The sequence below is a fragment of the Mrakia frigida genome (assembly GCF_051309035.1).
Source record: "Mrakia frigida strain ATCC 22029 unplaced genomic scaffold BDY24scaffold_7, whole genome shotgun sequence".
In the NCBI taxonomy this organism is placed as follows: domain Eukaryota; kingdom Fungi; phylum Basidiomycota; class Tremellomycetes; order Cystofilobasidiales; family Mrakiaceae; genus Mrakia; species Mrakia frigida.
In genome coordinates, this window is record NW_027481274.1 from 250,908 (window position 1) to 261,590 (window position 10,683).

The 10,683-nt window shown below is 55.2% G+C and overlaps 5 protein-coding genes across 5 annotated transcripts; 3 read left to right on the forward strand and 2 right to left on the reverse strand.

The window, feature by feature from the left end:
* Positions 1–613: 613 nt before the first annotated feature.
* BDY24DRAFT_381660 (YigZ family protein) lies at positions 614–1,826 on the forward strand (the record flags this gene model as incomplete). Its single annotated transcript, XM_076639377.1, has 6 exons — positions 614–816; positions 897–932; positions 1,003–1,084; positions 1,188–1,249; positions 1,350–1,385; positions 1,501–1,826. Coding segments are annotated over 6 exons (614 nt in total), but the record flags the coding sequence as incomplete, so codon positions are not given.
* Positions 1,827–2,071: 245 nt separating this feature from the next.
* On the forward strand, positions 2,072–6,343 carry BDY24DRAFT_413194 (uncharacterized protein; the record flags this gene model as incomplete). The annotated part of the gene is made up of 9 exons (XM_076643153.1): positions 2,072–2,717; positions 2,801–3,096; positions 3,197–3,379; positions 3,457–3,645; positions 3,729–4,648; positions 4,723–4,797; positions 4,882–5,643; positions 5,768–5,946; positions 6,036–6,343. The coding sequence occupies 9 exons, from the start codon at positions 2,072–2,074 to the stop codon at positions 6,341–6,343; spliced, it is 3,558 nt and encodes a 1,185-aa protein (XP_076498769.1).
* Positions 6,344–6,562: 219 nt separating this feature from the next.
* On the reverse strand, positions 6,563–8,275 carry BDY24DRAFT_381662 (uncharacterized protein). The gene is made up of 3 exons (XM_076639378.1): positions 7,467–8,275; positions 6,795–7,417; positions 6,563–6,709 (listed from the first exon to the last, which is right to left on the reverse strand). Exons 1-3 carry the CDS (start codon positions 8,166–8,168, stop codon positions 6,640–6,642), a joined length of 1,395 nt encoding a protein of 464 aa, XP_076498770.1. The 5' UTR covers positions 8,169–8,275; the 3' UTR covers positions 6,563–6,639.
* Positions 8,276–8,645: 370 nt separating this feature from the next.
* Positions 8,646–9,660, forward strand: BDY24DRAFT_381665 (uncharacterized protein). Its single transcript, XM_076639379.1, has 2 exons — positions 8,646–9,000; positions 9,071–9,660. Exons 1-2 carry the CDS (start codon positions 8,902–8,904, stop codon positions 9,554–9,556), a joined length of 585 nt encoding a protein of 194 aa, XP_076498771.1. The 5' UTR covers positions 8,646–8,901; the 3' UTR covers positions 9,557–9,660.
* A 40-nt stretch (positions 9,661–9,700) lies between these two features.
* BDY24DRAFT_381666 (uncharacterized protein) lies at positions 9,701–10,677 on the reverse strand. The gene is made up of 4 exons (XM_076639380.1): positions 10,279–10,677; positions 10,175–10,209; positions 10,029–10,082; positions 9,701–9,904 (listed from the first exon to the last, which is right to left on the reverse strand). The coding sequence occupies exons 1-4, from the start codon at positions 10,520–10,522 to the stop codon at positions 9,860–9,862; spliced, it is 378 nt and encodes a 125-aa protein (XP_076498772.1). The 5' UTR covers positions 10,523–10,677; the 3' UTR covers positions 9,701–9,859.
* Positions 10,678–10,683: the final 6 nt, after the last annotated feature.

Consider the following 10,683-nt stretch of genomic DNA (forward strand, 5'->3'; position numbering starts at 1 on the left):
CGAAAGCAAGGGAGGGAGATTTGAACGAACGGGAACCGAGTTGGTTGGCTGTTTGAGAAGAGCTCCTGTGGAATCTGTGAGGACTTGTTGAGAAGAAGGAGCGGATCCATCTGCGGGAGCAGGTGTGAAGGTGGCTGGGGCGGAGGCGGGTGGGGGAGGAAACTGGAAGCCAAAGAGGGAGACTGGTGAGCTCAAGACGGTTGAAGGAGAAGCAGGGGGGGGAGGAAGAGTAACGAAGCTCACCTGAGAAGCGATAAGTTTAGTGACGATCTGAGTTCCTACCCAGATCAAGACTCCATTCCGGACCACTTTAATCGCAAAAAGAATGAGATGCTAAGCAGTCTGGACGAAGAAATGGCGAGAGCAAGAAAGGTCGAGCTCGCGAAGGAAGGAAGGAGAGAACGAGCTCACTCGAGATGACTCCGTCCCATTGTCCAGGAGCTTCTTGACCCGCTGCTGGGGCGGCTCCTGCTGCTGCTGCTGGTACTGCTACGGCTGCTGGCATTTTCGATAGATTCTGCGACGGTCGACGTTAGGAGCTCGCTCTTTTCGGCGAAATGCGTCTCGCTGTCGGCTCGATTCGAAAGCTCGTCTTTCTTCTCTCCTCAGACGCCCATGAGCTTGAAATCGAAAGCTCATGGTATAATCAGCTCTTTAGCATCTAGGTCACCAACAAGAACCTTCCGATACTTCTCGACGTCGCACTTTCTGCTCGACAAGGACGGAGGCGGAGGAGGGAGGAAGATCTCGGTTTCTGAAAAGAAGGAAGGCTTCGTTGGACGAGCTTGTAGGCTTGAGGTAGGAGGGGAAGAGGAGGTCAGTTAAGCCCAGTCCATCCAGCTAGCTTACAATACCAGCTTCTGACCCAATTTCGCTTTGCTTTGGATTCCTACTAGGTCCAAAGTGTTCTCGACCTCGTCCTCCAGGATCGCGTCCGTTCCTTCTCCCTTCTTCCTTTCTCTCCCTCTCCATCACTAACTCACGACTCTTGCTATCTCTTAGAAAATTGCCAAAGCCTCTCACCCAACGATGTACGCCTGGCGATTCCAGGACCCTCTCGATGCTTCGGCTCAGGTCGAACAAGGTCAGCCCGTCGTCCTTTCACCTCTTCCTCCTTTCCTCTCTCTTGAAAACACAAGCTCGGGCCTCTTCAAAGCTGACCTTTCGGTCTCTCGTATCTTATCCAGGCAAAAACGACTGCGGTGAATCAGGAGCTGGAACTGTGCTCTCCTCTCTTCTCACGTCGACGGTTCGTTTTCTTTCGCGTCCTCCCCTGCTTTCCCCTTCTATCTCCCTTCTTCTCTCCCAAACTCACATCATCCCAATTTCTTTATTATTCATCCTTACAGAGAGCAACCAACGTCCTCCTCATCGTGACCCGCTGGGTACGTCCCTCTCCCTCTTCCGTTCTCCCTCTCGCCGCTCCCTCTCGTTCCCCTCTACGTCCGTTCGTTCCTTACTCAAACTCAGCTGATCTCCTGCCCCTCTTTTTCTTCACAGTACGGCGGTCACCCCCTCGGGCCCTCCCGGTTCCGATACATCTCTCACGTCGCGAGGCAGGCGTTGAGTTTAGGTGCGTTTTTGGATCCTCCGCCCGTGGTGAAACAGGACGAGGAGGGCGGAGAGGGTGGAAAGGGGAAGCATGGAGGGAAGGGTAAGGGTAGGAGAGGGGAGAAGGGGGGGAAGGGAAGATGAGTGAGGGAGGTGAGGGAGGAGGATGGGCGACGCGTTCTGTTTCGAGTTCGAGGGCGATTTGATGAACGCGTTTGTGGTATCGTTTAGCTTCAGGACTTGGCTTGGAGCTTGGTCGATGGTATGGAACTGTCAACGAGCTACTCAGATGACGAGGAGGGGAAGAGAGATCCGGAGGAGTTGAGACGGCGACGCGTCTGTGCCAACGTCTGTGCTCCTCCCACCGCCCCGATTTCGTATTGATCGCGTCGAGTCAGTCTGTAGTGCAACCGCTTACCACTGTGCGCGTATATCGATGGCGGAAAACTCTGTGCAAAACTCACTCAAACCTCTTTATCGTGTCTCGTCTTGATCCTCTCCTTCCCTCTCCCAAACGGCCATGTCCTCCTCTCGCCGCCCTCCCGCCTCCCGTCCTCTCAATCCCAACGCCTTCACCCCCACCCCCGCTTCTTCCTCCTCCGTCGACGTCCAACAGATCGTCTCCGACATCAGCGATCAACTCACTCCTCGCGTTTCGACTCGACGAACAACAACGTTAGGTCAAACCCCTTCGACTTCAACCCGACAACGAACAGCAGCAGCATCCACCTCTAGGGTTGCATCTTTAGCAAGGGAGGAAGCTTTGGGAGCGGCGAGCAGCAGTGCGAAGGGCAATGGGAGAGCTACTGAGCTTCGAGGAGGGGAAGGAACGGAGGAAGGAGGAAGGAGGTCAACACCTCGAGCTCAACAAGTCCAACCCACCCTCGCTCCAGCAGCATCCACTTCGAGGAGGAACACAAGATCCCAATCAGCTCAGTCTCAATCCGCTTCCGAGGAAACCGAGGAGATCTCCCAGTCCGAGGACTCATCGCAGCCCGAGGAGGAAGACGACGAGGAGGAGGAAGACGAGCTCGTCCCTCAACCCAACGAACGAGAATCCGCCTTCCACTCTGCAGCGCTGGCTTTGCATGATTTCTACCTTTCTTCGCCAGCTGGGAAAGCTCTCGATCGAGCTACGGAAGCTTTGCTTTGGAGCGTTTTGACTTGTGCGTGCTCCAACCGATCTGCGTTCGTCTCGTCTCCTTCCCTCCGAGCTCACCTTCCTTCGCGTCTCTTTTCTTCCCTTCAGCCCATAAATCCTTCCTCTTCCCACCCACACCACCCTCCACTACCACCCCTCCTTACATCCTCCCCTCTACCCTCCCAGCAACCACGACAGTGTTCCTGAAGAGCGCGGTGGCACTGGCGAACAAGGCGACGTTGTTGCACGCTGTGTTTTTGGATGGAGAGGAGGAAGGCAGGATGGAGGAGTTCGAAGAAGGGTGGTTGAGCTTCATGCAGGTTTTTGTAAAGGAACAGCAGGAGGAAGAGGGATTGAGGGTTCATGATGGGGTGCTGGGGGTCATGTTGGATTTTGGGACGCAGGTGAGTGAGAGTCGCACGACTCGTTTTGGTTTCGCTTCGTCGCGTCGGTTTGAAGTGCGAGGCTGAAGCTAATCTTGTTGTCGTTGGTTGTGATTGTCAGCTATACATCCTCAAACTCGCCGGGACCGGCTTTCTTCGAGCCAAAGAACGAGAAGCTCTCCTCGGGGAGTTCTTCTCCTCGACGCTGTTGGTGAGACGGGGAGTGGTTCCCGAGGGGAGGGAAGGGTCGAGGAGTCAGTTGCAGGTCAGATGGAAAGGGTTGAGTGCGGAGAGGGTTAGGAAGGTGAGTTCGAAACAATCGCGTCTCTCGCTTCCCGACGCGTTGGGCTGTCTGACCGCGTTTTCGTTTTCGTTTTGCAGCTCACCACCACCCCTCTCACCGACCTCCCAACGACGTTCTCTTACTTCGACTTCGAGAGGGAGTTTGTCAACTTCTGCAGAGGGAGGAGTAAAGGGACTGAGGTGGGGTCGAGGTTCGTTGAGGAGGAGGCAGAGGAGGAGAGACCCGTCGTCGAAGAACGAAGAATCAAACGTGCTAGGAAAAGCGAGGTCCGTCTCCTCCCTTCTTCTATCTTCTTTCCCATCCTCTCTCTCCTTAATCTAACGCGTCTTCCCCTCGTTCCATCAACCAGCCCGCTCCCGCTCCCGCTCCCGCTCCCGCCACCCTCAACCAACCTCCCCGTCGTCTCACAACCTCCACCTCCCTCTCCATCTCCGCTCGGAAACCCTCCTCTTCTTCCATCGCCGCCGTCAAAGCAGCAGCATCTCGTCGTCGATCCCTCCCCAACCCCGGTGCTTCCTTCAACGCTCCTCCCTTCCAACTCTCCTCCCCTCGACCTCCTCAAGCCTCCTCCTCCTCCGCCTCCGCCAATACCAACGCCGACGCCTCGTCCCCACCACCCCCTCGTCGATCGAGCGGTCCTCGCTACTCGGTACTTCCTATCCAGCAGGAGGATTTGAGCGGGAGCAGTGCTGCTGAGACGAGCTCGGCGAGTGAGGCGGAGGGTGAAAGCGGGAGCGAGGACGAACCTGAGGAGGACGGAGACGAACCCGAGGAGCAGCAACAGGAGGAGCAGGTGGTCGCGGTTGGGGAAGAGCCTTCGAGCAGTGAGAGTGGGAGCGAGGCGGAGGAGTCCACTTCTGAAGAAGAGAGTGCTCCCCAGGAGGAAGAAGAAGGGGAAGAGGAGGACGAAATTGAGGAGGAGGAGGGAGAAGGGGAGGCGACTCCTCGACCTGCACGACGGGTCGTTGACGCGGAACCTTCGACGGATGAGGATGGGTCGGAAGATGAGTCTTCGGACGAGGGAGAGAAAGGGCTGGAGGAGACGGAGGAGCTGGTCGGGCTGGAGGAGGAGGAGGAGGATGAGTTGGACGAGGACGAGGAAGAGGAAGAGCCTGGGGTTGCGGTTGGTGGAGCTGGAGAAATGGAGGTCGATGCGGACGAGGTGAGAATGGAAGATGACGGGAAGGCGGTGGAAGCTGGGGGAGAGGAGAGAGAGGCGCTGATGGAGGAGGGGATTGAGGAGAGGTTGGGAGGAGGGGAGGATCGAGCGTGAGTTTTGGCTCGTCTGGTTCGTTTTGGGAGGAGCTTCGCTGACGTTATAATTTTGATTCGGATCCAAACAGTATCTCGCCCATTGAGTTTGAAGACGACGATTGGGAAGCTCTCATCGCTCAAGCTGCTGAGGCGGATGCAGCGAGGTTCGTCCTCATCTTTCCTTCGTTCTGCTTCTTTCGCCATCGGCTGACTCTTCAAACATCGCCCCCTCCTTTTCCTTTTCACAGAGGACTCTCTATTCCTCCCTCCGAACTAGAAGCGCCCATCCCTCCAGTTCCAGCTCCTCTCGACAAAGGCAAAGGACGCGCCGAGCCTCGTCTTCCTTTCGTCCCTGCTCCCGCACCCGCTGCTCCCCTCAACGACGACTACAACGACATGAACGACAACGATTTCCAACCTTACGAGCCTCAACCCAGTCCACCTCCACTCCCTCCTCCTCAACGACTTACCTACCAATCCGCTCGGCAATCCCAACCTCACCCTCAACCGAAGAAGAAACCTCGTTCCTCGAAGCATCGAAACACCTTCGACGATACGCCCGACTCCTCGTCCTCCGACAGCAACGAAGAAGCTCAAGTACCCAAGAAAACTCCCCTGTCTAAACGATACCTCCCCTCCACCTCCTCAGCGTGGGCCATCCCAATCGATCGTCGACCTCGTCCTCCCTCGAGCCAGAACCCTCTCCATCAACCCACTCGGATTCGTCATCGAAGCGTCTCTTCCTCCATCGGCCCGATGCTGATTGAGCAGAAGGTTCTCGCTCGGAAGGAGAGGGAGCGAGAGGCTGAGGAGCTGAGGAGGAGGGTGGAGGAGGAGAGGTTGGCGGAGTACTTTGGGACGGGGAAGAAGCGAGGTAGGGAGCAGCAAGGAGAGGAGTTGGAGGATTCTGGGACGGGAGGATATTGGGATCAGGAAGAGTTGGACTTCTTTCTGGAAGAGGCGATGGGGTTGAGCTGGATGGAGTCGCAGCCTTGGGATAAGTTGATCTCGTGAGTTTGACGCGTCTGACTTTCCTCTCCTTCCCTTGTCTGTTCTTGGCCCTTACTTTCGAGCCAAGATCGATTCGCTTTGCTGACTCTCGTTTCCTTTGTTTTTCGGGGCTTTTGACGACAGACTCTACGGACCCAAGGGAACGGAAAACACTAAGCTCCAGCGTCGAACGAACGTCAACCTCAAGGACAAGATGCGAAACTACCTTCATGCCGTCTTCCCTTCGTCCGGAACCAGACCTGCTCCGAGGTTGCTCATGAGGTTTTTGAGTCGAGACGATCCGAGGAGGATCAGCTGGCTTGGTGAGTCTTTTGCGATGCCTCTTTTCGACGCGTCTCGAACTCGAACTCGAACTGACCGAGCTTCCCGTTTTGCGTTTGGGCATTGGTAGAGGAGGAAGAGAAGAAAAAGAACCCTGAACTCCCTCCTCGGTGGCAGATGAAGAAGAGTGGAGGGCAACCGAGGACGAAGGCTCAGAAGAGGAAGAGAAGGGAGGTGAGGATGGTGGATTCGGACGAGGACGAGATGGAGGAGGACGAGGACGGGTTGGAAGATGTCGAGGAAGAGGAGGAGGAAGAGGAAGAGGTTCTGGAAGCAGCGGAGGAAGAGGACGAGGTTGAGGGGGAGGAAGAAGTCGTTGTCGAGGAGGTTCCGAAGAGGAGGAGAGGAAAGACGTCGAGGAGTGTCGTCGCGCCCTGATCTGTCCAACTAGTTCATCTAATCTCGTGTCTACGTAATGCCTTTGCTTTTGCTTCCGTTATCTTGGTTCTACATCAGAGGCAAATGCCATCAAGAAAACAGGAGGTGAGGAACTTGAAACGACGCGTCCGAAAAGGCAGGCTGACTGAACTTGAGCGAGCGAGACCAAAGTTTTCGCCGCGAAAGAGAGAGAGAAAATAAGATTGCATATGCTTCAACAGGCGAAAGACAGTCGTAAGAAAGAAGATAGGCTACGAAGGGAACGGCGCGAAAGGGAAGCGACGAACGCGTCGGCTTCAGGTCCAGAGATCTCGAGTTTCGAGCTTGACGCCCTTCTCGACGAGGTTTTTGGCCCAAGTTTCGATCCTAGTCGATAAAGAGAGGTAGAAGAAAATAATCAGTGACCGTAAGCGACGAAGAGGTGGGAGACGCACCAAAGACGAACACTCACTTCTCTCCCTTCAGTTCCGTCAAGTTGTCACTCCAATCCATCCCTCTCTCCCTGACCACGACTTCCAGCGACGGCATCACCTCCTTCCCAATCCCTCCATGATACATCGAGTTGTAGACGTAGTCGGGCGAGGTGCAGAAAAGAGGGTGCTTCATTTTCACGAACCTCAAACTCCTCCACGTCGCACTCGTCGTGAAATCCATCATCCCCTGTCCAACAGCGTCTCCCTCGGGTTTGATGACGAACGGAGTAGACGAGAGGTACTGCAATCCGTTCATCTTCTGCAGGCCGGCGAGCATCATCAAGAATCCACTCGTGTCCTCTGACTTGAAGCTCAGGCTCTCGAGTCCTCGTCCGTTCCTGTCGAAGAAAGCTCGGGTAGGTAGCTGAGCGTCTCCGTCGAAGGTCTCTTCGTTGATCCAGAGGAAGTTGGTGTGGAATCTTCGAAGGGAGGGGAGGTTCCATCGTTGGAAGAGGTCGAATCCTCCCCACGCCTCAGCATCGGGTGGACCTCCTCCCGAGGCGAGCTTGAGGGTATGGAGGAGAGGGAAGGTGACGACGGCAGCCTCGGGGACGATGGTCCTTCGGTCTCCTCGAGGAGCTCCTGGGTGCTCTTGGTGTCTCTCGTCGTAGATGGAAAGGTAGAGGAGTTGGTTGGCGAGGCTTCGCAACGCGATCTCCGCAATGGGCTGGTTCTCGTCCGAGATGGCTAGCCCGAGGATTGAGGTGATTCGATGATGAGAGGAGGGTAGAGTTCCTAGGTCTCGAAGGGTTGAGAAGGAAGGATAGTTGACGTTTCGAACGTCCATCTTCCCGAGGTGAGACGCGACTCCGGGTCCGACTCCTCGCATAAGCTCCGTTTGTCTGAACGAGACGAGGTTTGGAAGGAGGACGAGGATGGATGAGAGGTCGAAGGGGGTGATGCAGTCTTCTGGATCGAGGTAGACTTGATGGGAGATCTCTAGGATCTGAACTCGTCGCCCGATGTCGAGTCGTGGTGAAGCTCCGGGGTCGAGGATTCCGAGGAGTTTGAAGACGGATTCGAGTCCTTGGAGACTTCGAATGGAGAGAAACTGGTGAAGGAAGGGAGAGGCGAGGTCCTGAGTGAAAGAAACAGGAAGCAAAGGGAGGCTCGTTCAGCGTTTTCCTCCTCTCCTCTCGCTCCTTAGTCCAAGAACGCACGTAGAATCGATGAGAAACTCGGATGCAAGCGAGAAGGGAAGTAGGTTCGACCCACAGGACGTCTTCCTCCTCCGCGGTCTTGTTGATGAGTTCCGAAGGAGGGCAGTAGATGTCGGGAGGGGGGAAGAGGGAAGGAGTGGCGAACTGAAAAACCAGGCTCCAGACTTCGTCCGCAACGTCGGGGATGGGCATGATGGTAAGCTGGAAGATGAGAAGGACGTCAGAGACGACCTCGGGGAATTGAAGGACATGGATGACTTACGAAACGAACGAAAAGAAGGAAGGAAGAGGAGAAGGTGAGCGTCGGGGATCAGAAACGAATTCGCTGCCTCTCTCTTCTTCTTTTCTTCGACATCCATCCTCTTCAAAGGTCAATCTTTTCGCACCTTTTCTCCTGCACCTCGCACTATGTCCGAAAGCACTTTTGTATCCATCGTTTGGGGAATTCAAAGTGAGTGAGTGAGCACGAGAGGAGAAGCAGAAAAGAAGGAAGATCGAAGCTCACCTTTCGCCCTCCCTCCTTCCCTCTCAGTCGAGACGATTCCTCTCCTCCTTGGTACGCTCTCCCTTTTGCGTCTCTCTGAAACGTCGGAACTCTTTCCTGGTCGCTGACTTCGACACCCCCTTTGCTCTTGCAGCTGTTGGAGCGTACGAAGCGAGCGAACCAGCTCGACTCTTCTTCTCCCTCCTCCACCTTCGAGCTCGATCCTCCACTCTCGTCTTCACTCCTCTCTCCGCTCGTCGTGCTACCATCGCGTCCTTCCCCATCGAAGTCGTCGAGGAGATCCTCGCCCACGTCCATCTCAGTCTCTGCGAACCGGTCAGGGACGCTCTCAGGATCGCGACAGGAGATTGTTTCTGTAGTCAGGGAAACCGCTACGTCCACGGGTGTGGAATCGACTGCTTGTCCTGGACCCATTGCTGCATGCTCGGAGAGGAAGACTACTTCGATAGAGATCTAGACTGGAATCGTACTCGTCGTGGGAAGTTCATGAGCGAGCTCTCCAAGTGGTGGATCCCGAAGGTGAGTCGACGTCGTTCCTCGACTTCGGCTGGAAGAGGCTGAACTCGCTACTGCCTGTCGTTCTGCCTAGATCATCAAGATCGCTTCGCTCTTCAAGTTGGACGTCGTCGTTCATCCTTCCTTCTCCGATAACCGCGACAACAGGGCAGATCTCCTCGACACGATCATCGGAATCCCCTTCACCCCGACCTCAACTACCCTCGATTCCTCCGCCACCACCGATGCCACCTCCTCACTCTCATCTCTCGCACCCGATGAGGACATGCCGACTGCCTCCCATACGCTCAGCCTCGTCGGGAGACTCCAACTTACGACTCGGGAGCGAAGAAGGTTCACGAGACTCGTTCGTCTTCTCCACCTCGAGGACGAGTACAACTGGGGTGGAGCCATTCAGAAACCTTCGGGCTCTAGTCTAGGACCCATTTCGCCAGAGGAGTCGAGGAAGCAGTGGAAGAAGAGGAGAGGGGATCCTGATGTTGGCTACTGGTTGGGATCAGGAGAGATGAGCTTGGAGCCGGCCTTGTTGATGGCTCATGCCTCGGGTTACTTCTGGTGAGCGACGAGGTCCCTTACGCGTTGCCCGGTCTGTATTTGATGTCGTCGACGCGATAATCTTTCGAGAGAGTCCCGAACCAACTCGACGCGTCGCGGCTCAGACAAAGTCGTCGATCTCCATCTCTCTCTCTTTCCCTCTACCAATCTCCACTCCAATCTTAGGCTAAAATGAAGCGTGTGCATATCTCTCGATCCGCCAGCACCAGAACTCTTGGCTAGTCCATCCTCTCCAGCGGTATAGCTCCTCCTCCATCTCCCAATCTCGAACAGAATGCCTCCTCCATTTCAGTTTCTCGAGACCAAGCTACCTGTACTCCTTGTCGGCGATGGGGACGTCCTTTCCAGTCATCTGAAGGAAACGCAGCGACGAAAAGAAAAGCGGCGGCGAAAAGAAGGGAGAGGGAAGGGAAGGGAGGAGGTCGATCGAAGCTCAACAGGGTCGCTCAGGGTTGACCGAAGAGCAGAGAACTCACCTTCTTGTACTGCTCTCGAGTCATATCGGAGTACTTCTCGGTCTGGGCGTGAGTCTTTAGAAAGAACGGATGGGAGGAGAGCGAGATCAGCTACAAGATGCAGCAAAAGTGATGGAAGGAGGTCGAAAGCTGAGCTCTATCCTCACGTTGTTCATTCCCATCTTCTTGCTCAAGAAGTCGACTTAGAACGAAAGGGCAAAGGTCAGCTATGAGTCCATCTTCGTGCGAGAATGACAGAGCTCTGACTCACTTCCTTTGTCGAGAGCATCCCCTCCCGAAGAAGCCGTGTTGGAGGTTTGACCTCCGTTCGACTGCTGGTTCTGCTGGGTGTTGCTTCCTCCCTGGTTCTGGCTGAACGAGGCGGCGGCGTTTTTAAGCTGGTTGAACATGTTTGGAGAGAGATGAAGGTCGAAGGAAGGGAGGGAGATGTGGTTGAGGGGTGAAAGGTGTTTTTTGGAACGAGGGAAGAGACAGTTGCGATCGCCCTCTTCCATCGATCAAGCTCAGCCCAGACCTCTTTTTCTCGGATGGAAAAGAACGAGTTCAGTGGATTGGTTCATCAATTCGTTCCAGAGAGAGAGAGGGAGAGAGACAGAAAAGCAAGCAGAAAAGAAGATAGAGTATAGAGTAGGAGAGAGAGGGGGAGAAGAAACGC

Bases quoted from the DNA above. Each gene is read 5' to 3' on its own strand.
- BDY24DRAFT_381666 (XM_076639380.1), bottom strand. From the start codon at position 10,522: ATGGAAGAGGGCGATCGCAACTGTCTCTTCCCTCGTTCCAAAAAACAC. The intron at 10,210-10,278 runs GTGAGTCAGAGC...TTTCGTTCTAAG, and splicing joins GGATGCTCTCGACAAAGGAA to TCGACTTCTTGAGCAAGAAG. The intron at 9,905-10,028 runs GTGAGTTCTCTG...CGTTTCCTTCAG, and splicing joins CTCGAGAGCAGTACAAGAAG to ATGACTGGAAAGGACGTCCC.
- BDY24DRAFT_381665 (XM_076639379.1), top strand. From the start codon at position 8,902: ATGCTCGGAGAGGAAGACTACTTCGATAGAGATCTAGACTGGAATCGT. The intron at 9,001-9,070 runs GTGAGTCGACGT...CGTTCTGCCTAG, and splicing joins CCAAGTGGTGGATCCCGAAG to ATCATCAAGATCGCTTCGCT.
- BDY24DRAFT_381662 (XM_076639378.1), bottom strand. From the start codon at position 8,168: ATGCCCATCCCCGACGTTGCGGACGAAGTCTGGAGCCTGGTTTTTCAG. The intron at 7,418-7,466 runs GTTGCGAAGCCT...ATCTACGACGAG, and splicing joins CAGCCCATTGCGGAGATCGC to AGACACCAAGAGCACCCAGG. The intron at 6,710-6,794 runs GTGAGTGTTCGT...TTTATCGACTAG, and splicing joins ACGGAACTGAAGGGAGAGAA to GATCGAAACTTGGGCCAAAA.